The sequence below is a fragment of the Sinohyriopsis cumingii genome, chromosome 3, assembly GCF_028554795.1.
Source record: "Sinohyriopsis cumingii isolate HCF-2022 chromosome 3, ASM2855479v2, whole genome shotgun sequence".
Classification (NCBI taxonomy): domain Eukaryota; kingdom Metazoa; phylum Mollusca; class Bivalvia; order Unionida; family Unionidae; genus Sinohyriopsis; species Sinohyriopsis cumingii.
This window is the reverse complement of record NC_142963.1, coordinates 87,598,798-87,625,398: the sequence shown is the minus strand read 5'-3', so window position 1 is coordinate 87,625,398 and position 26,601 is coordinate 87,598,798. Positions and strand designations below refer to the sequence as shown.

Sequence of the window (26,601 nt, the reverse complement as noted above, 5' to 3'; positions counted from 1 at the left end):
GCTCTGGTGGCCTAGTGGTTAGAGCATCCACCTCGGATGCGGGAGGTCATGGGTTCGATCCCCGACCGAGTCATACCAAAGACTTACAAAAATGGTACTAACAGCTGCTTTGCTTGACGCTCAGCATTAAGGGGTTAGTGTTAGGACTGGTCGGCCCGGTGTCAGGATAATGTGACTGGGTGGGACATTATGCTACATGTCCCAGTGCTAGACATCACTATAAGGTGCCACAATGCAGACATCATAGCGATATGACTGAAAAATTGTTAAAGCTACGTTAAAAATCCAAATCACATCACATCACACATCTAAGTTTGGTTGCTTGCATAGGTGTATGTCAGACTACAGTCTTCCCTTGGATAGATGGATTTGACATCAGAACCTTCAATTGTCACATGCAGCTTCTGCTTATGCCTTCTCAGCATGGTCTTCCTCAAGGCTTTGCAAATATCAAATTCAGTTATGCCTTTTTATCGCTTCAGTGATTCCAGAGAGTTTTCTCAGAAGAATTAGTTTTCAGTTATAAACAGTTTGCTTTAAAAGCTGACACTTAAGCAAGGTGTGAAAACTGATGAAAAATTGGAACTATACAATGCATACAGTTTTAGGGGATTTCAGTATGCTGAGATTTCAGTCTTATGAGATTTCACTCTAGTTCTACAAATGTGGTCATGTGTTTGCAATGAAAAGAAGTGGGCTATATATGAAACTATGCATGGTAAATATAGCTACATATTAAAACTTAATGACAACTTTATGCTGAGTTAATTGTCTTTATTTAGTCATATACTGAAATTTTTGCAGTGGTTTGCCCAAGGCCCGCTGGAAGTGGCCACAACCAGGAATGGATGAGGTGGATTTACCTGGATTTGCAAGAATGGAGAGAATCCGAGCAAAGATTTTGAACTCGGCCCAAGAGAGAGACAGGCGCCAGTATGGCATGGGATTTGTTGGACGGCTGTTCAATAGGAGTTACCGTAGTGACAGAATGGACTCCTATGTGAAGAAACAGTTAGATGAAATGGATGATCACAGGTTTGTACCAGTAGTCTTTCAAGTCAAAGCATGTCTACCTTTTCACAAAGAATCATATGACAATTATGACAATATCCTTTATAATAGTGTGGATTTTATACCATATGTATCTAATGATAAGCAATGCTTTAAGCACAATATGATGAAGAATCTTATAGGTTAGAAAGAAAATTTGGCACAGATATATACATTCTTCATTTATGTTATCCAGTCATGATACCTTAGGAGTATGACCACTGCTGCAAACACCAGTCCTCCAGCTAAATAAAAGCCAAAGTTTGTCTCCTGATATTGTTTGAAATAGCAGTTTCCTCTTTGATCGGTGACAGATCTGATCCATACTTTCAGTTACTATGTCAGGAAGCATGGAATCATGCTTTTTTAGAGACCTCACAAAAATCTTATATCAAGTTATATTTTGCACACTATATGGCTGGTTAGAGGAGTTTGCAAGATTAAGGGAAGTATACATCATCTATATTTTGAATTTTATTTTGTCATATGAGACACGTTGGCATCATTTGTTATAACTTGCCCAGGTCACCAGTAAATTTATTCTCTATTGTGTTCTTACCTATTACCAGTCTCAATCTGATATCTGCATATTTTCATATTGCCATCCATTCATCCTCATGGAAATTACTTTGGCAAAGATAGTGAAGGAATCGTTATCAGTGTTATGCTCTCCCTTTTGGCTTGAACATAAGTCCTTGGATTTTTACGAAATTAGTCAGATGCATTGTCTCCCTGTTCCATATGACTTTGTCTATTTCTAATGTGGCATACTTAGGGGTGGGTATTGAATGAAAAATCATATTGTGATATATTGCAGTGTTAAGCAAAATATTGCAATATTATTGCAATATATTGATTTAAGAAAGAATTACATTTTACTGTTAATTTATTGAAATAAAATGAATGCAAACTGCAAAAAATTACTTAATTATTTAATTACATAATTAAAATACAGTATAGAAAATGAATAAAATGCAGTACAGTAGTTACAATCTAACACAGAAATAAAGAGTTACAATTTAAGTCCTTTGTCTGAACGTTTTACAGTTTATGGTTTACTTATTGATAAACATAAAATGCATGAAACTGCAGATTGGTCTCTTCATTTACCCCGTGTAGTTCAAACTGAACTGCCTTGAAAATCACATGATGGAACTTGCTTCATATTTTTTTTAAGAAGATAAGAGCATCAACATGATTTGGTTTTAGGGCTGGATGTTGTGCATTTACTATATCTCCTGCAGTGGAGACACCCTCTCAGAAGGGACACTTGTTGCTGGGATGCATAATAAGGATTTAGCAAGCTTAACTAATCTAGGAAATCTTGTTTTGCTCGTGATTTTTCCACCATGGAAGAGGATTTTAAGTCAAGGAACTCGATGGAAACACTATAGTTTTTAAGATCTACATCTTCCATTTGTGTTTTTGAAGTCTCAACACCAGTTATGTAGAAATCACCAAGAAGTTCTTGCATGCTAGAACAACAGGTACTTTTATCAATCATATCACTTTGACCAATGTCTGACTTGAGCTTCTTGAAAACTGGTTGAACATCCTTAGCAGCAGAATTGGCAGACACACATAACTGTTCGGTTAGCTGTGGTAAAAATGGCAGTTCTGACTGCCCACTATCACCCACAGGTGAGTGATCAGTGTCATGTTGAGCCTTAACTCTAAAAATGATTTCTGATGCATTCTGCAAAATTTTGGTAAAGATTTCATTCCTTTGTGCATTGCTGAGGAAAGTTCATACATTGTTGTTGTAGGGTTTAACTCCATGTTTCAGCATACAATAGGCTATACATGGCGGCTACTATTAATGGTGGAGGAAGAACCCGGGAAATCCCGGAAAGAACCACTGACCCTCAAGAAGCTACTGGCAAGCTTTCTCACATACCCACATTGGCCGAATCTGAGACTCGAACCCAGGCAGACAGAGGTGAGATGGCAGTGATCCATAATGGAGAGTACTTTAGACCACTCGGGGCCCCAAAGGTAAGGTGTTAAAACATGGATCCAAGGCAGCATCAGTGGTGAGAGTTTCTTCTTGATGAGTGTATCTATCCTGAAGATCATCAACCACAGCCCTTTCATCTGAGCTATTACTAGAGAGTCATCACCACTATGTTGAAGACTGTTCCGATGGCCTAGCGGTTTGAGCATCCGCCCCGGATGCGTGAGGTTGTGGGTTTGAACCCCAGCCAAGTCATACCAAAGACCAATAAAAATGGTACTAACATCTGCCTCACTAGGCGCTCAGCATTAAGAGGTTAGTGTTAGGACTGGTCGGCCTGGTGTCAGGATAACGTGACTGGATGGGACATCATGCTACGTGTCTGCGGCATGATGCCCCAGTGCTAGACATCACTTTAAAATTGCCACACTACAGACATCATAGTGATATGACTGGAATTTATTTAAAGCTACGTTAAAAATATAAATCACATCACACCATGCTATGTTAGAAAATGCTGTCAAAAGGTTTGCAGTGAAGAAGCATGATAACAGAAATGGTTGAAACTGACTCAGCACAAAGAGTGGTTGTGGCCACTTTAAGAAGTTTTAGACAAACCATTACCTCATCTGCCAGGTTAATGTCATCATCTGACAATGTGTTCAAATATTTCTCTTTTATTTTAGCAAGATTTTTGGATCTCAAAACAGCATTTACTACACACTGCATTTCAAGAAACCTTGAAATCATGTCATAAGTACTGTTCCATCTAGTGGGCACATCAGCTATAAGCTTATGATCCAGTAGACCCAGCAGTTCAGCTTGGCTTCTCATCTTAGCTGCTGCAGCTGTACTTTAGTGGAAGAATCCAACTATTTGACGAATCCTGCTGAAGAGAATTTCAATGCGTCTGATCTTGAGACACTTTTGTGCAGCTAAATTAATTGTATGTGCATAACACTTGATGTGAAAGTTGCATCCTAAAAGAGTCTCTGCCTTGTCCATGTTTGATGCATTATCTGATACAATAGGTGGTATGGGGATAGACTGTATCTCCCATTCTTTGAGGGCCTCATGAATCACAGCAGCTATATTCTCACCTGTGTTCCCTTCATACATGGGCCGAGTTTGAAGAACATAGTTTATAAGCTTCCAATTTTTATCAATCTGAGTTGACGTGATTGTCAGATATGATTCAGTTGACCTCAACATCCAACTATCTGTTGTCAATGCAACCTTCTCAGCATTTCATAGGTCTTCTGATACCAGTACCTTGACTTGAGCATATTTTTGAGGAATGATCACTTCTGCAGACCGCTTTCTACCTGGAATATCGGGGATTAAGTGTATGTAAAAGGTCTCTAACCTCTGGCAAATCCACTATTTGGTATGGACCCATGTTCTTTATTATAAATTGCACACCTTGTCAGTTATATGTAAAAATTGAGAAGAATGCGAATGGTATTTTGCACCAATGAGCCCTGGTATTGTTAATCCCTCTGGGTATGGAATTTGTCACCCACCTCAACCTTGTCCGTCTTTGTCAATTTCGGGTCATCTGAATTGTCAAGCTCTTAAGAATCCATTTTCAACAGGAAATGGATCACAGCCAGGGAGTTTCTGCAACTCATCAGATTGTTCAGTGCAACACTGGATTTCATCCTGTTGGGTTACCTCTGCATGCACCCTTTGCTGTATCACTAGGATCAGTGATGCACTCAGGGTTGACTCAACTCCAATGGATGCGGCTGTGTCTACGGATGCAAGTGCCCATGGTTGGGAAGCCGATCTGTTGCTGGACTTGAAACTGTCAGTGGAAGATGGAGGTCTCCATACCAATCTCTTGGATATGAGAACTGTTATCAAGGCCTTTCATTATTGCAGAGACCATCTTCAAGGCAAGTTTGTGCCCATTATGTCCAACAACTTTGTGTTCGTGAGATACACCCTCAAACAGGGTGGTACAAAATCACCCCACCTCTGCATTCTTGTCTGGGTGTTTCATTGTTGGTGCATACATCACAACATAGACATCTGGATCTGATGCATTCCCAGCAGACTCATTGTCATGACTGATTCTCTGCTAGGAAGGGCCAGATTCTACTTACAGAATGGTGACTCAGTCCGTCATTTTTTCATCAGATTTGCCTGTTGTGATTGATGATTGATCTTTTTGCGACCAGGTTGAATCAAAAACTGCCCACCATCTCCCTGGTAATATATCCAGATACTTGGGACATCATTGTCTTTTCTATCATTCGCCCCCCAGTAGTCTTAGTTCCCAAATGTATATAAAAGTTGAATGGCCAGAGTGCAAAATGATTCTCATTACCTCTCTGTGCTGGGTCAATTCCTGGATCAGTAGTCATGTAGACCTAGTGATAGATCTACCTAGGTAGATCCTGGCCAGGCCAAATTTTCTCATACATTCTCGGACCCAAATATTCCATTCTTGCCCAGACAGACTTCTACTTCATACCTGGTTCATGTCTTTTCAGGAGAGCCCAACACCATAAACATTTTAACTCTTCAATTGTGGAAAGAATTGTGCAAGCAAGAAGGTCCTCCATTCTCAAGGCTTATGGGGGAACGTGGCATACCTTCAGGGACTGGTGCAAATTCAGTAAAATCATACCTTTGAGTGCCTGATCCTACAAGTTGCTGAGTGTTTTCCTCTGGCTGAATGAGAAGAAAAAGTTGGCCTACCCCCACTTACTTTTAATGGCAAAATTGTACAATATCAGACTTTCTGTCATCATGGCAGAGAGGCTTTTGGTTCTGAAAAAGACCTAAGACCTGTTGGCCGACTTTGATTTGAACAGGCCTAAATCCCAAGTGGAATCTTTCCTGGGTTCTGACTTGGCTGAAATCAGACAAATTTGAACCATTAACCAGGAACTTGCTGAAGCTCCTTTCATACAAAATCTGCTTCCTGATAATAAGTGAGTAATATGCCGTCTCTGTAGACTTGGCCTATCTTCAGTTTCGATCAGCTCGGCAGTCCTTATGATGTAACCTGATTTGTTACTGTGAAAAGTTTGCCATCAATGAGCAATCAGAAAATCATCATATGACCTCTCTTTTGTATTGACACATCACGAGAGGCGTTAAATCAGGATCCAATAAATGCTCTCAAGCTTTATCTTAAGTGAACTGATCCATTTTGTGGAGGTCAAAAGCATCTTTTTTCTTCAGTTAAACCTCGCAGTGAGTATAAAACCCTTCAAACTTTCTCATCCTGACTAACGTGGGTAATACACGTAACATACTCTTGAGATCAGAGCAATCTCTCTGAATCTTGCCTTTGACCTTAATGTTTTTGTCACACAACATCCTCAAGGCCATCAGCTGGCATGCACAGTCGACCTTTTCAAGTAACCTATCAGATTTAGTTACACATTGATGTACTTTGGATCTGGTTGACTCAGTCTCTTGTACAGGTGGCTACTAGACCCAGTTGACGTCAGCACAACTTCTGGATGGGTACCCTATGCAGTTTTTATTGGCTTTCCCATGACATTTTATTTGGAAGATTTTATTTGTTTCTTCATCAGGGATGTAACCACAGTGCCTCAGTTTGTGCTGCATGTAAGGTAGGAGAGTGGGTTATTCAACCTTTTCTCCTAAAGTTTAACCAAGGTTAGGTAGGATGCTTAACATTCCCTCCTTCTATTACATATTTTAATATTAATGCAATAGGGGAATTTTTTTCAAGGAAAAAGAAAATTTTGCAGTAAATTATGTTCTTCCTTGAATACATCACATTACTTGAATATCCTGCCCACATTGTGAACATCTTGTCATTGATGTTCTGCTCCGCTTAAAACAAACCTGACAGTGGCAAGAGGAGATAATGGGCAAGAGTTATTGCCCATTGTCTGTATAATATAGACAGGAAAGACATTTTTTTTCTTGTTTTGGGAGGGCTGGATTTGGAATGTAATAGGGCTTATATTCCTAATATTAATGTGATCGTTAGGAATAAAAGCCCTTCTTTCTACCTAACTTTAATGTGATATGTGATTGGGTTTTCTTGGTGAAATGTAATTTACTGAAAAATTTGCTGGCCTGGATGCCAATAACAATGCCAGTACCATGGACAGTACAGTCAGTGATCATCTTGAAGTTGTGATAACATATTCTGGATGGTTCTCATTAAGTTTTATCAGTCACCAGCAGCACTCTGCATAACCCTACTCCTCTCTATACAAGGAAATTCTTTCTCAAGCTCCATCTTTACATGATCCAGTGATGACTAGAGATGACTCAGGCTTCATTGCATTGATTAAGGAAGTTTTTCACCTTCTACTGCCAAAATTCTGCCCTGCTCTTTATGCTTTTTCAGCAGAGGTGTATAAAGACCCAGCATGGGTTGATCTTCTGACTACTGGGTCTTATCAGTGCGGTAGCCCCTGCCATTATTTTCAATAAACCAACAAGTTGTGGCCTCCTCAGGACCAACATTTGCAGGCAATAGTGAACGCATGTAGTTGGTGGCATGTCAAGCTATTTAAAAGGGGATTTCTCATTCTATTGAACAATTCCACAGTGGTGCATTGTCTCAGAAGGTAAGGAGGGACCATATCCTCAGACCTGTGTTTCCTAGTTAGGAATTTTCTCAGGTGCTGTCATCACTGACAAATTCATATTCAAGTCTACCACATCTTAAGCATGCTTAACATATTGGCCAACTTGTCATTCCTGAATCAGCTAATTTAAACCGAATGATTAATTTACCCCTTGGTATTCAGTTGAGTTTGTACCCACTGGGGCTGACCACTTATGGATCTATTTGCAACTAGTTCTAGTGCAAAACTCCCGACCTTTGTCTCCCCATTCCAAGATCTGAAGGTCTGGGAAGTTAATGCTTTTTAAATAGATTCGAATGGTATGGACACGTACATTTATCCTCCATGATCTATGATTCCAAAGGCCCTGAAAAAGGCAAAGTAACTGGAATGTTGCCTCGACTTAACTGCTCCCCTGAGGTGGAAAAAAGTCATGGATAAATGATTTATTATATCTGCTAGTGGGAATCGCAAGAAAAATTGTGGTCTTTTCTCACCTGCTCAGACAACCCTGCTGGCAGACATTTTATCTGAATCCAGATCAATTGAACCTGCTTGTCTGGTCATATCAAATAGCCCCTTTGGGGCAAATATTTCATAGAACAAGTGGTGGACAGACCATCTCATGCAAGAAGACAGGGCCCACCAAGATGAAAGTGTGCAGGGGGAAGTGGAGAATTTTCAGGCAGTGGTGTGAGCACGAACACATCACACTGCTTTAATCATTGTTACCCCTGTCAGCATTGTTATCCCAGTCAGCATTGTTACCCCTGTCAGCTAACATTTTCCTGTGGGTTTTTGAGGTAAAGAAGTTAGTACCCATTATAGTGCTAGGTTTCCGTTCTACAATCTTTGACATGTTTCATCATCATGGAGGGAGGATATTGGACAAAACTAAGACCTGTCTGATCTTCTGGCAAACTGTGACCTATCACAACCAAAGGCCCTGGCTTTTTGCCTCAAATGGCATAAAACTTGGGTTCTGACATGGGCTGAACAAGGCACTGTTTTAACCACTATATTGAGCATCATTGGATCATCTCTCATATAAAACTGGCTTCCTAGTGGCTTTAGCTACTACAGCAGGCAGGATCAGTGAAATACATGCCTTGTTGGCCAATCAATCCAAACTACAATTCTGTTGTGATGGCACAATTTCACTCATGGCAGCTGTGCTTTTATTTAAAGGAAAAGGCCCCAATTCATGGGCAATCCATTATTTTTTGTGTCTGTTTTTTTAGACTCTTCACCTCAGGGTTATCTACTTTGAGAGCTTTTAAGAGGTACCAGAAACAAACTGAGTCATAGCAAAGAGGTAGACCTTACTTATTTATGCCTTCAAAAGATGGAAAGGTCAACATCTTAGCTCAGGCTATATTGACATAGGTAGTGGTTGTACGTCTAAGGTATTACGGTCAAGTAAGCATTATCAAAGAAACTTATTTTGCACCAAAAGTTGGTTTCACCTATGAAGTCATATTTTTTTTCTTTATTATTAGCATGTTACAGAATAGATCCTGTTTACATGAATATAATTTTAGAAGAAACATTTTACCACAAGTTCAGATGTTTTTCTTTCACCACCACACTCTTTCATACTTTATACCCAGTATTTTGTTTGCTCTCTTATGATGTAGCTGTGTATACAGTGTTGTTGGTAAAGAGAACATGAGTACTTCCTTGCAACAATGGACAGCTGTTTTGATCAAAGACCACATGTATCTAAGTCATCGGTATGGTCCTTAATAAAATCAGGATTGGGCTGTAATTTCTGAATCTGTCAAAATGTGGCATATTGCATTTATGTTGCAAAAAATGCCATGACATTTAAATAGATTACAAAAAAGCATTTAATTGAAACAATATGCATGTCAGATATAACCAGTGTACTACATGTCTCATTTGTTTTCAAATATTTAATATATCCATTTATTAGTTTGGGATTTAAAAGTACACTAGTTCATTGGGCATAGATTTTTTAAATTGTTTTGTTTTTACTGATAAGAAATTATTTCCTCAGATTATTAGTGGTTTTTACATTTTTATTATTCAAAAAGTTTAATACTAATCATTTTTCATTTTTCTTTTGCTGTTTCAGGCCCTTTTTCACATACTGGGTGACATTTGTTCAGATTGTTTGCTTTATTGTGTCAGTAGCTGTCTATAGAATAGCACCTATTGGAAGTTCTGAGACTGTCTACACGGAGTTTGTGAGTAACATAACCATATTTTATTATTTCAAGGTCTCATGGAGTTTTTATTTTTTTTGTCTTCTTTCTTTTGAACATCTAGATCTGACTGATTCAACTAATGTTCCATGGGCCAAATGTGTCCCACATATTTTTTTGTGTGGCCTGCTTTCATTCAAAAAGACAGTTCTATAATTATATTGTAATTGCTATAATACATATCATGTATGGCCCACAAACTTTATACTTTTGGTCCTTGTGGCCAACAGTGTTGAAGATGTAGGACCACCCTGAACAAAAAGATGTGTGACAGGTTCCTCTTGTTTTTTGTTTTTATGCCTTGAATTTTGTCTTGTAGTTACTATATACTATGTAAACAATTGTATTAGCCTAAATTATTGATAAAACTTTCACATAAATTTTGGTTGAGATAGAGACAACAATATTCAAAATGTAAATAGTAAATTAAATATTTGAGATTCCTTTATCTTGAAAAATGTTATAAAATTAAATTTTTTCCCTCAAATTTCAGCTATGAAAACTACCCTTTTTATGACAGATTTATGCATACCACAATGGATGTAAGTCATGGGACAGGGAAAAATTATTAGTTTTCATGTTTGAAGATTTGTATGCACATAAAAAACAACCTTTTAAATAATCTTTCACTTACAGAATCAAACTTATTCATGATGTAATAGGCAAGATGGCCACATGTTCAACAAGCACTTACAGTTACAAAGTCAATAAACTGTTATGTCTTTTTATATAAGTGCATATTTTCTCATTTTTTCCAACATAAAAATTAAAAACAGGCAATTAAATATCATCTTGATTACAGGATGCACGGTAAAATTCAAATAGACCTTAAGTATTTCTCATTGTGTATCATACTTAACATCACATATTGCCTTATTTTTTGTTAAAAACTGTTGCAAGCAGGCTTTTACTTGTTGATTTTCTATCATATCTCATTCTTCCAGACTCCATTTTTGACTGTTTCATATAATCAAGAAGTATAATTTATTTTTATTTTCATTGGTAAAAGTGAATCGACAAAGTGTTATAGGCCATAAAAAAATGATTATGAATATATTTGGTACATAACCATCACATATTTATTTAAGAACTATTGCAAGCTAAAACTATGAATAAATATCCAACTAGATCATTGTTGATCCATTTTGTGATTTTTTTTAGCTCGACTGGTCATCTGGTTATACATATATCAGATGAATGTATGATATGGCCTGTTGCACATCGGCTGTCATCCATCACAAGTTTATTATTGCTACTCCTCATATTTTGCTTGGAGGAATGCCCTGTGACTTTACACATACATTCATCCCAAGGTTTTGATGGACCAGAATGAAAATAGTGCTGCTGCAATATTCAATATGGCCACTACAGTGACCATCTTGAAAATCTTGTTTTTGCTACTCCTTCTCAAGAGATGGTCATATTAACATGGAGAATGGTCATATTGACATGGGTTTTCATTAAAGGACTTCAAATGATGTCTAGTTGGTCCTAAATGAAAATGTTGCCAATATGGCCTCCAAAATGGCCAGCATCTTTAAAGTCTTATTATGACCATTCCTTCTAAACAAAACATCAGATGGACATGTGGTTTACAGATTTCTTATTTTATCTAGTTGGTTCTACATTAAAATGGTGCTTATCTGACTTCTAATATGTCCACCATGGAAGCCATCTTTTTACAGCTTCTCCTCAATGGAAAGTTCTATTGGCATTTGGGTTTTCACCAGAAGACTCTTTGTGGTGTCTAGATGGTCCTAAATGAAAATTGTGTTAATATGACATCCGTTATGGCCACCATCTTTAAAATCATGTTTAGAGTGTCGGCTTCGGATGCAGGAGGTCACGGCTTCGAACCCCGGAGGAGACATACCAAAGATTAATAAAAATGGTACTAACAGCTGCCTTGGCAGGTGCTCAGCATTAAGAGGTTAGTGTTAGGACTGGTCCACCTGGTGTCAGGAAAATGTGACTGGGTGAGACATGATGCTACATGTCTGCAGCATGAAACAGCTTGAAACAGTTCCATTTTTTAGTGCTATTTTCATGATATTTGTGCTTGTTGCCTGTCTTCATCTACGTTATTGTGTTCATTATGTATTGGCTGTTCAATTCGTATGTGTTTCTTCATCTCCATGTTTTGGAAATGAAAACAATTAGACTTTTTCTCCACTGTCTTGCTCCACTGTTTTTGAACAAACCACCATCACATGATACTCACTAGTCAACCCGTTTATGCTATGATGGACCCTCATTAATTGCTTTAAATGTTCACTCCTTGGCTCTCCACACTACATTGTGCTCTAGACTAAACAAACCGGGACTACATTCATCATTACCTAAATATAAAAAGAAGCGAGAAAAGAAACGTTTCAAAGCTGGCCAGCATAGAACAGGAAGAAGAATTCCAGTTATCTCTCTTATTTTGGCTCAACAATTTAAAAAAATTTGATTGTTAATTTAGATAATCTAATTCAAATCCCAATAATTTGTCAACTTTTGTGTCAACTATCCAAGTGATACCTCTGCATATTGCATTATTCAATGCCCAGTCAGTAGGACCACCGGAAAAGCGCACAGAAATAGTTAATTTTATCAACGACCAGAATATTGACGTCTTTTTCCGGACCAACACTGGGATAAAGGTATGCAACTCATTCCAGCACTTTTCGATTCTCAGAACATATTTATGATCAGGTAATGTATTTGAAGAAGAGCCAATTTTTGGAGTAAATATATTTCATCTATAATACTTGATTTAAAAGAAACTTGTTCCCATTCCCAAGCCACATTTCTCTGCTTCAGTAAGTAATTGAGGAATCATAGTAACTTGGTACCAGTTCCACAATTTGGTGGTGTATTCAACAATAAGCAGACAACATGTTAGCACTGTTATTGCTAAAGACAAGCCAAAAAACATTAAAATATTTTCTATTTTGGTAGAACTGGGTTTTAGCTTAGAACTAGAACTCTTAATATATTATGATTGGGATAAGTATTATCAGTGAAACATTTGACTCAAAAAATTGGTTTTCACACAAATAGATAGATCTTGAGCATGTAATTGAATTTGTTTAAGAAATTTCTCTTGGAATAGTAACTATTGAAACTAATAGCAAAAATCTTTACAATGTTGCTGACCTGCATTGAAAATTCTTAATTTCAGGCCACAGGAAAGGTGCAATTTTGAACAATGCCTTAAACATTGTTAATATTGAGAAAAATACTTGACTTAACTTTTTTTTCAGATTAAGAAACCTAATTTGGCTTATGAGATGACACGGTATGTTGAGACAGACAACCTCTGGATAGGACCGAGACAGGTACAACTGTTTCCATCTTCTTATATTCATTTGTATTTCAATGAAATGTATCCCTTTAAATTTATATATGTAAGTACCCATGTTGATCATTACAAAACAATTCAAGTCCAGAGCAATTGTTATCACACTTATTATAAATATTGGGATCCATAACTAATCGAGACATCACATTTTCAAAATTAGTAAAACTTTCCAATAATACATACAATCTGAGACATCACATTTTCAGAATTAGTAAAAATTTCCAGTAGTACATAAAATTTGAGACATCACATTTTCAAAATTAGTAAAAATTTCCAATAATACATACAATTTGAGACATCACATTTTCAAAATTAGTAAAAATTTCCAATAGTACATACAATTTGAGACATCACATTTTCAAAATTAGTAAAAATTTCCAATAGTACATACAATTTGAGACATCACATTTTCAAAATTAGTAAAAATTTCCAATAGTACATACAATTTGAGACATCACATTTTCAAAATTAGTAAAAATTTCCAATAGTACATACAATTTGAGACATCACATTTTCAAAATTACAGTAGTCCCCCTCTTATAAGGCCACCCCTAATGCATCAGGGAAGTGGCCTTATAATGAGGGTGGCCTTTCTAGAGGGGGACGACAAATGCAAATAGTAAATACATATGAAGAAAGTCACAAGTACATTTAATTCTAAAACATTTAATATTTTCATTACAAAATCACATGTAAGTTGTGAAATAAATGTAAAACAAACTGTCATCATTTTCAAAAGAATGCTATGAATAACCATTAATATAGTTTTAAAACTGTCTTTATAATTATGTTACAGATCACATCATCTGTCACTTTGTTGGTAACAGTCTAAAAAACAAACCAGTCACAATAAAAAATATCCTTGCTGTCATATCCCCTGCATATATCGTTTAGTCTTTTGTTCTAATCTTCAACAACTTCATTATTAACATCAGCTGATTCTCCACTAATGACAGAACATTTAATATTGTGTTGCACTTGAAATCTGTGCAACCATCCGTTACTTGCGGTAAAGTAGTCATATCCCAATTCAACTGACAAAATTGATGCTTTTTCTTGTCATTCAAATCAGGATACAAACGTCTCCTGGCTCAAACAATCTTCCTTTCTCCATCCATTTCACCTTCCCACTTCTGCAGAATTGTTTCATTATTTTTCACGATATTGTTTATCTGAGTCTTCCCGACATTAGTTTTCTGCAAGGATCCTCGACACCCACCCACCCTGACAGTTGAATTACTTTCACTTTCTCTTCTAAACTGAGAATTTTTCTTTTCCACGATGACATGTTGATCTTTTTGCAGTAAGTTATTCATGTTGCCAACTAAATACTGATAAAACAATTGTGTATGCATCTAAACAAATTGCTGTATGTTTTTAAAGGAAGTGATCTTGTCATGTGATTTGTTAGTCACAGTCTGGTACCCTATTGTTTTTATACATTTCTTTACACTAAGTAAGAGAAGCCAAAACGGCTTCGATATGTACCATTAACATCACGCAGATTTGACCTCGCAGCCATTAGGATTCGTAATTTTGACAATTATTGTCAGTAGTAATAACCACTAATTATCAAAGTGAACAAGCTCAACATCTTACTAAGGGAAGCCATAAAGGCTATCAAACCATTTTCCTGCTGACTTGGGTATTGTACATCGATACTGCCACTTCTCAGTTGTTACTACTGTTCAATAATTGTAATCTTAACAATTATCAGAGTGACTAAACCAGACATCTTATGATAACACAGCAGTAAGGCTAATTGGATTACATGTACTTACCCTTTTGTATGGATTAAAATTTGAGTTTTTCTCGATTTTTATGGAATAAATTTGGCTTCTTGTGAGGCGTAAATGATATAATATTAACCTTAGTGGTACATGTACTTTACTCAACACTTCTTTCAATAACGAAAACCTGACATTGGGAAACAAAAATCAGATTACTTAACACACTTTATGAATAAAATACTGGTTCTGGATACATATTCAAATAAAATGCGGCCGCTTGTGAGGGGTAAATTTTATATTATTGCACTAATATGCTGACCGCTGGTCGCGTTTGCCGGGTGGCCTTTCGCGAGGGGTACTTTTGAACACAAACTTGTCGGTGCCAATGGATTCTAGCCGTAAGGAGCAGGTGGCCGCTGGTCAAGGGGTCCGTTCAAGAGGGGGACTACTGTTGTAAAAATTTCCAATAGTACATACAATTTGAGACATCAATTATGTGTTGATAAAAATGAGTTTGAAGCATAAATGTAAGAATATTTTAGCCTTTTGCTCTAAAACAACAACCATGGTATATTAATTCTGTATTAAAAAATTATGGACAACCATTTCTATCTTGATTTTATTTTAGTTTTCAGTTTCTATTTTGTCTAATTTATTAATTATTATCACGACCTCAATATTGTACTAATTGAACAATACAGAAATTGAGTTTCGACGTAGACGATTATCTCACAAAATAAATGTTGTGTGTTTTTGAAAAATAAAATTTGTTTGGCGGTGCATCAACAGTTAGTCTAGTTCCCTGCTCTGTGGACTCCCAATTTACCAGGATACTATTAAATACCACAACGGGAACCACACTCGTCAAGAAAACAAAAAGCAGTGACATAATACACAGATTTTTCGCATACACATGATGGTTGTTGAAACCAGTTGGAATGATTTTTCATATGTACAGTTGGACATTTTGAAAATAAATGTTATTTAAACCGAATAATGAACAACTTCATTAGAAAAAGCACGTTGTTAAAAATTATTATCAACATGATTGTAAAATGAGGATTCAGTCATTAAACAGCCCATTTCTCTAACACCGCTTTACCCCCCATCAGTTTTCTGGATGTCAAAGTGATTTTTTAAAATTGTTGGAGGTGTCTCCATAACTCAAACCCTCGCTTATAATGCAGTCTGTGTTTGTGGACCCCATTATGCACAAGTTATCAAGGGACAGGTGTACATCAGTCAAGTAACCAGTTAACAACCTGTCATGTATAGACACTGGCCTTAAATTTCTTTATGGGGCCACACATCATTGCACCAGTTACAACATTTGATGGGAAAGTTCTGGTACCCACTAGACTGGTTGTGGCTGGTTTCTGGTACATACAATATTCTAAACAGTATTTTAAAATCATATGTACATGCATATTAAAGCACTAGCCCAGGCAATCTTTTCCTGATTCATAGGTGACATGTACACAAAGTTTAGAGCTTTTGATAGATGTATGATAGGTAGAGATTTTCATAAGGGTAAGGGGCATACATGGGGATAAATATTGATCATTTTACTAGTCTTCAAACATCTTGAAAATAAATTAATGCATTTCATAAACATAATCGAAGTTTCTCAGGCAAATTAGAATTTTTTTTAATTCAACAAGACCGACTTGCACTTCACACAGAGTACAGCGGGGTCCCGATCTGAAATTTTAAGGGCCCCATGCGTTGGGCTATCAGATTTTTTGAGCACTGATATGACTAATGTTAGTATTCATATGACTAATGTTAATGCTGTTATGACTAATGTTAATGTTCTTATGACTGATGTTAGTGTTCTTATGACTGATAATAGTATTCTTATGACTGATGTTAGTGTTCCACTGACTGATATTAGTTGTCCCCTGACTGATGTTAGTGTTCTTATGACTGATGTTAGTGTTCTTATGACTAATGTTAATGTTCTAATGACTGATGTTAGTGTTCTTATGACTGATATTAGTATTCTTATGGCTGATGTTAGTATTCCTCTGACTGATATTAGTTGTTCTTCTGACTGATATTAGTTGTCCTTCTGACTGATGTTAATGTTCTTATGACTGATATTAGTGTTCTTATGACTGATGTTAGTGTTCCTCTGACTGGTATTAGTTGTTCTTATGACTGATATTAGTTGTTCTTCTGACTGATGTTAGTGTTCTTATCCTGATAATAGTGTTCTTATGACTGATGTTAGTGTTCCTCTGACTGATATTAGTTGTTCTTCTGACTGATGTTACTTGTTCTTCTGACTGATATTAGTTGTTCTTCTGACTGACGTTAGTGTTCTTATGACTGATATTAGTTGTTCTTCTGACTGATGTTAGTTCTTCTGACTGGTGTTAGTGTTCCTCTGACTGACATTAGTGTTCCTCTGACTGATATTAGTTGTTCTTATGACTGATATTAGTGTTCTTATGACTGATGTTAGTGTTCCTGTGACTGATACTAGTTGTTCTTATGACTGATGTTAGTGTTCCTCTGACTGGTATTAGTTGTTCTTATGACTGATATTAGTTGTTCTTCTGACTGATGTTAGTGTTCTTATGCTGATAATAGTGTTCTTATGACTGATGTTAGTGTTCCTCTGACTGCTGTTAGTTGTCTTTATGACTGATATTAGTTGTTCTTCTGACTGATGTTAGTGTTCTGATGCTGATAATAGTGTTTTTATGACTGTTATTAGTATTCTTATGACTAATGTTAATGTTTTTATGACTGATGTTAGTGTTCTTATGACTGATATTAGTATTCTTATGACTAATGGTAATGTTCTTATGACTGGTGTTAGTGTTCTTATGACTAATGTTAATGTTCTTATGACTGATGTAAGTGTTCTTCTGACTGATATTAGTATTCTTATGGCTGATGTTAGTATTCCTCTGATATTAGTTGTTCTTCTGACTGATATTAGTTGTTCTTCTGACTGATGTTAATGTTCTTATGATTGATATTAGTGTTCTTATGACTGATGTTAGTGTTCCTCTGACTGGTATTAGATGTTCTTATGACTGATATTAGTTGTTCTTCTGACTGATGTTAGTGTTCTTATGCTGATATTAGTGTTGTTATGACTGATGTTAGTGTTCCTCTGACTGATATTAGTTGTTCTTATGACTGATATTAGTTGTTCTTCTGACTGATGTTAGTGTTCTTATGACTGATGTAAGTGTTCTTATGACTGATATTAGTGTTCTTATGACTGATGTTAGTGTTCTTATGACTGATATTAGTTGTTCCTCTGACTGATATTAGTTGTTCTTCTGACTGATGTTACTTGTTCTTCTGACTGATATTAGTTGTTCTTCTGACTGATGTTAGTGTTCTTATGACTGATGTAAGTGTTCTTCTGACTGATATTAGTTGTTCTTCTGGCTGATGTTACTTGTTCTTCTGACTGATATTAGTTGTTCTTCTGACTGATGTTAGTGTTCTTATGACTGATGTAAGTGTTCTTATGACTGATATTAGTGTTCTTATGACTGATGTTAGTGTTCTTATGACTGATATTAGTTGTTCCTCTGACTGATATTAGTTGTTCTTCTGACTGATGTTACTTGTTCTTCTGACTGATATTAGTTGTTCTTCTGACTGATGTTAGTGTTCTTATGACTGATGTAAGTGTTCTTCTGACTGATATTAGTTGTTCTTCTGACTGATGTTACTTGTTCTTCTGACTGATATTAGTTGTTCTTCTGACTGATGTTAGTGTTCTTATGACTGATGTAAGTGTTCTTATGACTGATATTAGTGTTCTTATGACTGATGTTAGTGTTCTTATGACTGATATTAGTTGTTCCTCTGACTGATATTAGTTGTTCTTCTGACTGATGTTACTTGTTCTTCTGACTGATATTAGTTGTTCTTCTGACTGATGTTAGTGTTCTTATGACTGATGTAAGTGTTCTTATGACTGATATTAGTTGTTCTTCTGACTGATGTTGCTTGTTCTTCTGACTGATATTAGTTGTTCTTCTGACTGATGTTAGTGTTCTTATGACTGATGTAAGTGTTCTTATGACTGATATTAGTGTTCTTATGACTGATGTTACTTGTTCTTCTGACTGATATTAGTTGTTCTTCTGACTGATGTTAGTGTTCTTATGACTGATGTAAGTGTTCTTATGACTGATATTAGTGTTCTTATGACTAATGTTAATGTTCTTATGACTGATGTTAGTGTTCTTATGACTGATATTAGTATTCTTATGGCTGATGTTAGTATTCCTCTGATATTAGTTGTTCTTCTGACTGATATTAGTTGTTCTTCTGACTGATATTAGTGTTCTTATGACTGATGTTAGTGTTCCTCTGACTGGTATTAGTTGTTCTTCTGACTGATGTTAGTGTTCTTATGACTGATATAAGTGTTCTTATGACTGATATTAGTTGTTCTTCTGACTGATGTTACTTGTTCTTCTGACTGATATTAGTTGTTCTTCTGACTGATGTTAGTGTTCTTATGACTGATGTAAGTGTTCTTATGACTGATATTAGTGTTCTTATGACTGATGTTACTTGTTCTTCTGACATATTAGTTGTTCTTCTGACTGATGTTAGTGTTCTTATGACTGATGTAAGTGTTCTTATGACTGATATTAGTATTCTTATGGCTGATGTTAGTATTCCTCTGATATTAGTTGTTCTTCTGACTGATATTAGTTGTTCTTCTGACTGATATTAGTGTTCTTATGACTGATGTTAGTGTTCCTCTGACTGGTATTAGTTGTTCTTATGACTGATATTAGTTGTTCTTCTGACTGATGTTAGTGTTCTTGTGCTGATAATAGTATTCTTATGACTGATGTTAGTGTTCCTCTGACTGATATTAGTTGTTCTTCTGACTGATGTTACTTGTTCTTCTGACTGATATTAGTTGTGCTTCTGACTGATGTTAGTGTTCTTATGACTGATGTAAGTGTTCTTATGATTGATGTTAGTGTTCTTATGACTGATATTAGTTGTTCTTCTGACTGATGTTAGTTCATCTGACTGGTGTTAGTGTTCCTCTGAGTGACATTAGTGTTCCTCTGACTGATATTAGTTGTTCTTATGACTAATGTTAGTGTTCTTATGACTGATATTAGTGTTCTTATGACTGATGTTAGTGTTCCTCTGACTGGTGTTAGTTGTTCTTATGACTGATATTGGTTGTTCTTATGACTGATGTCAGTGTTCTTATGTTGATAAGTGTTCTTATACTGATGTTAGTATTCCTCTGACTGATATTAGTTGTTCTTCAGACTGATGTTAGTGTTCTTATGCTGATAATAGTGTTCTTATGACTTATGTTAGTGTTCCTCTGACTGATATTAGTTGTTCTTCTGACTGATGTTAGTGTTCTTCTGACTGATGTTAGTGTTCAACAAATTTGTATTAATTGTTCTTATGACATATGTTAGTGTTCCTCTGCCTGATATTAGTTGTTCTTCTGACACTAATGTTTTTATTCTTCTGACTGATATTAGTGCTAGTGTTCTTATGACTAATTTTTTATTCTTATAACTGATGTTAGTGTTCTTCTGATTAATATTAGTATCTGTTTGACCGATGTTAATGTTCTGTGACTTATGTTAGCACTCTTATGAGTGTTTATCTCATGACTAATATGTTAGTGTTCTTCTAAAATTAGTATTATGACATGTTAGCATTCTGATGACTGATTTTAGCATTCTTCAGACTAATATTGTTGATCTCATGACTTATATTAGTGTTCTTTTGAATAATGTTAGTACTCTTATGATTTATTTTAGTATTCTTGTGACTAATGTTATTAGAACATATAGGTGAGGACGAAAGTTGTACACATGTGATAGCAAGTGCATTGAGTACAAAATGTTCCCAGTATACACAGTTTTAGAGGCATCACCAACAGTTTTTAAACTTAGGTGACCTGTCAGTCATTGGATTGACAGTTTTCTCGGTCTGTTCCTGTCCAGCTGCAAAATATAAGTAATTTTGAGAACTGCTTCACATATATATATATATATATATATATATATATATATATATATATATATATATATATATATATATTGGAAAAATCATAATACATGAAACAAAAAACTTAAAAATGTAGAAATAAAATGAATCTTCACTAGCATTTTTGAATGATAAATAAATCATTTGACCTGGAATGTATAGAAATTGCTGTAAATATTATTTAATTTGAGAAAAGGTGAAGGAGCTTACACGCAGAAAAATTGTCATGTAAATTTGCTCCGGTGACCTAAGTGGTTAGAGCTTTCTCCTCGGAGGTGGGAGGTCATGGACTAGAACCCTGGCAGAGTCATACCAGCGACTTGTAAAGATGGTACTGGCAGCTGCCTCACTAGGTGTTCCGCATTAAGAGGTTAGTGTTAGGACTGGTCGGCCTGGTGTCAGGATAATGTGACTGGTGGGACATGATACTGTTTGGGTAATGATGCCCCAGTGCTAGACATCACTATAAACTGACACACTGCAGACATCATAACGATATTACTGGAAAATTTGTAAAGCTACATTAAAACTCCAAATCAGACACACACATTGCAAGCAAGGGTATAATGCAGTTCATTTTACCAAGTCCACTTCAGTCATTGAACTTTTGGGGCACATCAGTACACACTAGAAATCATTTTCCTAATGATATTTATAAAAAGGTGCTAAGTTTTTAGCACACAAATTATGGATGGTGAAAAAAATATTTTTTAAAATAATATTCTGAAAATTTGCTAAATAATGATATACTGTTGGGATATTCATTTTTATATCCTTACTGAAATATACTCCTTGTTTATGGCAGTATCCAAGGCAAAGATAATATCAAAAATGAAAAGATAGCAGTAGAGAATGGCAGTCCCAGTTAGGGTATGTGGTATTTGTTTAATTTCATTGTTGATGAAGGCAGTTATCTAGACATGATCAATGAACTGCAAACTGTACATTTCTATTTTAAATGTCATACTGTTTTTATTGGTCACTGTCTATGCTACATACCTGTTGTCAGAGTATTTTTTTGGGTCACTGACAATGTTGTATACCTATAAAAAGATTATCCTTTTGGGGTTTGTTACCATTTTTAGCCTGTCTGTGTGGGTTCGAGTCTCAGGTTCGGCCAGTCTGGGTATGTGAAAAAGCTTGCCAGTAGCTTCTCATGGGTCAGTGGTTTTCCCGGGTTGTTTCTCCACCATTTATACTGGCCACCATATATAGCCTATCTTGTGCTGAAAAATAGCATTAAAACCTACAGCAACAACAAACAGTTTTAGCTCTACTGATCATAGACCAGAAGAGCTTACCTGATGGTCTGTTTTCTGTCATCCATCCATTTGTGTAAGTTTAATATTGCCACTCGTAAATTATTTTGGAGGATTGCCTTCAAACTTTAGACATATATTCAGTCCTAGGTCTGCTTGGTTCTAAATGAAAAGGGTGCATGATGCTCAGACATCTAATATGGCCACTTCTTATGGTGACTGGTTAAATCACTAAAAGATTTCTTACGATGTTTAGTTGGTCTAAAATTAAAATGATGCTGATGTGACCAGAAGACTTTTTATAGTGACTAGTTGGTTTTAGATTAAAATTGTGTTTATCTTACATCTGATATAACCACTATGGCAGCCATCTAGAAGATCTTGTCATTACACCTTTTTATTGAAAACTCCTGTTGATGTGTGGTTTTCATCAGAAGTCTAATTATTTCTAGTTGGTCCTATATGAGAATGGTACCAGGCTGGCCTCCATGGCAACCATTTTGAAAATCTTGTTACTGCTATTCATCCTAAATAGAAAGTCATATTGGGGTTTTCACTAGAGACTAATCATGGTATCTAGTTGGTCCTAATTGAAATGATGCCAATCTTACCTCAAATACAGCTACCACAATGCACTTATGAAAATCTTGTTTCTAATTCTCAAGAGTGGATGGTCATATGAAAATAGGATGTTTTCACCACAAGTCTTCAAATGGTGTCTAGTTTATTCTAAAGGAAAATGGTATTGATCTAAATTCCAGTATGGCTAACACGATAACTAATTTAAAAGTCTTATGCCTCATGAACATCCAAGATAGCTTCATATCTCAGCAGGTAAATAAAATGAATGGTTTTATCTTTATGCCCTGGAAATAATAATAATGAGGACTTTGTATAGCACCTAATCTTTAGAAGCTCTAAGAACTTTACATTAGACAACACCTATAACATAAAAAAACATATATAATGATATTATTACAGAAAACAAACATCATGAAATTAGAAAACAAAAACATGCTGTAAATATTTAAGGTAGGAAACATTATTAGGTCTTTAAGTTTGTTCTTGGAGTCGAAATAAGTGAGTTTAAATAAGTTTCAGATAGTAGAGCTGCAGTACCTTGAAGGGACTCTTGTTTATGCCTTGTTATTGAATATTAATTGCATATAGCATTATTCTTGTATGCATGTCCATTTGCATATACCTATGTATGTCAGTATGCATGTACCTGTGTATGTCCATATGCATGTACCTGTGTATTTCATACTCATATGTATGTACATGTGTATGTCCATTTGTATGTACCTGTGTATGTCCATATGTATGTACCTGTGTATGTCATACTCATATGTATGTACATGTGTATGTCCATATGTATGAACCTGTGTATGTCCATATGTATGTACCTGTGTATGTCATACTCATTTGTATGTACATGTGTATGCCCATATGTATGTACGTGTGTATGTCCATATGCGTGTACCTATGTATGTCTTACTCATATGTATGTACCTGTGTATGTCCATATGCATGTACCTGTGTATTTCTTACTCATATGTATGTACCTCTGTATTTCATACTCATATGCATGTACCTGTGAATGTCCATATGCATGTACCTATGTATGTCATACTCATATGTAGGTACCTATGTGCATGCATTTGTGTATGTCCAATTTTTATTATATGTTGGTATTAGATAACTGCTGATTTTCTCTGCAGGCTGACCTAATTCACCTGGGAGCCAAATATTCCCCCTGTATGAGACCAGATCGGGAAATAATAAAGGGGCTCAACTTAGATCGTGCTGAGGAGAAGGAATCAGCCTGCTGTATCAGAGATGATGGCTCTGGATGTTTTCAGGCTGTCAGCAAGAAGTGTAGTGTAAGTAGTTATCAACATTAGCTGGGAGTACACAGTGTAGAATGGCATAAAATGTGAAAGATTGTAGTTGAGTGAAATTTACTTTGTAATATAGGCATTTAGATAAATTACTCTGATCAGGTAATAGCATACATCTGTGTGTAAGTAACACTCAAAATCATAAGTACAGTTAAGCTGTACCTGGTCAGTCTGTTTTATTCTGACTCTGTCCCAAGAAAAATCTTAGCAGGTGCCACTTTTTTATTGTAATCTATCTTGAGATCAGCCTTGTACACAGTGTAATAACCAGATGTTACAGTACACAGTGTAATAACCAGATATTACAGTACACAGTGTAATAACCAGATATTACAGTACACAGTGTAATAACCAGATATTACACTGTATAATGGGTGTAAATAAATGGCAACTATATAGACATGGGTGGAAAATGAATATCATAGTGTGTATTGCACATGTGTGTTGTAAAGTTGGCCATATTATTCCTTAAACTCTACAACTATACCAGGGGCCCCGAGTGGCCGAGTGGTCTAAAGTGCTCTCCGTTACGGATCACTGCCTTTTCACCTCTGGCTGTGTGGGTTCGATTCTAGGATTTGGCCAATGTGGGTATGTGAGAAAGCTTGCCAGTAGCTTCTCGTGGGTTAGTGGTTCTTCCAGGTGTTTTTTGGGTTCTTCCTCCACCACTAATACTGGCCACCATGCATAGCCTATCTTGTGCTGAAAAATGGCGTCAAACCCCACAACAACAACAACAACTGTACCAGGCATAAACTCTGGCAAAAAATAATATCAGATTCAGACAGAGTAGAATTACACCTGTGTTTGTGTTTGGCAGTCTCAAATTATTCAATTATAATCACTTTGAACAAAGTTTCTTTCTAAGGAAATGCAGCAGTGATAATTAGAGAGAATTATGAGTCTTGTTTCACTTGACATGGTGTTGAATTCCTTTAGCATATGTGTCAGATTTAGACACTGATAGGTGTTTGATACAGATTTGTTTTCCTTCACAGAAAAAATGCCACAGAAAATTAACTTTGCTAAAATCTGACATTATGGCAGTGCTCCTGGTAGAGAGAAACAGAGGGGCACTCCGTACTCAGTCCCTTCTTGTTCCTCCCATCTGCCCTTCAAGAGCTTGCCCCGTACCTGCTTTCCAGATCTCTAAAACACCTCCTTCAGACTGTCATTTAGCTGAAGCTTGACTTAGCAAACACTTTAGTATCTGCATATGTGTCTGTTTATCCATATCTCCTCCATCCATGTCTATTCACAACTTAGATTAAAGTCAGTGTCAGATATATTTGGATTAAGCTTTGTATTAAAGTCATTTACCTTCTAGCTAAAAAAATAGGTGGGGTTGACAAACAAAATAAGTTCTATTGATTATTTATCAGAAAAAAACTGATTGTTCCTTCAACAACAGTGTCTTTCAGAGGTTTTTAAGTCCAGATTTGAAAGAGTTATTGTCTTTTTCCCAGTCAATTCTAAATCAACAATGGCAGATCCTTGTAACTAGCATAGCTCATGAACCATTCAGTTTGGTATTAACATTTTCTTATAGACCTAGATATTGGCCTAAGAAATTTCTGACAAATTTCCACCATTTGAAAGGGACAGTAATTGCAACAATAATGCATTCACTAAACTTATGTAAATGTCTCCTTGCTGGAAAAAAAGAACATATGAAATCTTTACTTTTAGCTCTACAGGTGATAGACCAGAAGCCAACATTGACTGGTCGGGATTAAAATGCAATATGAATGGCTGCTTTAACCTATTAAATATCAGGGCATTTTCATTTGTAACAATTTCTCAGGTGCTTTTAATAGGTCAGATGAATGAGGGAAGACTAGTTTAGTTTTCACCAAAGTAATAAAACTGTACAGTTACCAAGAGCAGAATCTCATGTTTCAGAGGACCTGCAACTTTTTTGTTATCCCTGCATGACATGATTTAACTGACCACTTTGGTGGCCTACTGGTTAGAGCATCCACCTCATATGTGGGAGGTTGTTGGTTTGAATCCCTGCCGAGTCATGCCAAAGGCTTATAAAAATGGTACTAACAGCTGCCTCACTAGGCACTCAGCATACAGAGGTTAGTGTTAGGGCTGGTCGGCCTGGTGTCAGGATAATGTGACTGGGTGGGACATGATGCTACATGTCTGTGGCATGATGCCCAGTGCTAGACATCACCATAAACTGTCACACTGTGGACATCTTAACGATATGACTGAAAGATTGTTAAAGCTACATTAAAAATTCAAATCACACACACACACACATGATTTAACTGGCTTCAGGTCAAAGAGCAAGCAGCAATTTCACATGCTAAAATGTCCGATCATCATTTATAGGTGTTGTGATCCCCTAGTGGCAGTTTACCCCTAATATGTGTTTCCCAGCACAAGTTCCTTTTTGTCAGCCCTAAAAGAGCAAACAGTTGAGAGTGGGGACCTATTTAGAAGTCCCCATCACTAATAACTCTATTTATTTTAACCTCAGTCCATGCAAGATCAACATATTAAAAATTAAATCATCCATTTTTACTCTAAAATTGA

At 36.2% G+C, this 26,601-nt stretch overlaps 1 protein-coding gene across 1 annotated transcript in view; it reads left to right on the top strand.

The window, feature by feature from the left end:
- LOC149803248 (inactive rhomboid protein 1-like) overlaps positions 1–26,601 on the top strand; it is a 104,939-nt gene that overhangs the window by 38,621 nt on the left and 39,717 nt on the right. Inside the window, exons 6-9 of the mRNA XM_089952900.1 lie at positions 805–1,035; positions 9,671–9,782; positions 13,049–13,123; positions 23,875–24,036. Coding sequence (XP_089809026.1) covers positions 805–1,035; positions 9,671–9,782; positions 13,049–13,123; positions 23,875–24,036 — 580 coding nt within the window. The remainder of the gene's footprint in view (positions 1–804; positions 1,036–9,670; positions 9,783–13,048; positions 13,124–23,874; positions 24,037–26,601) is intronic.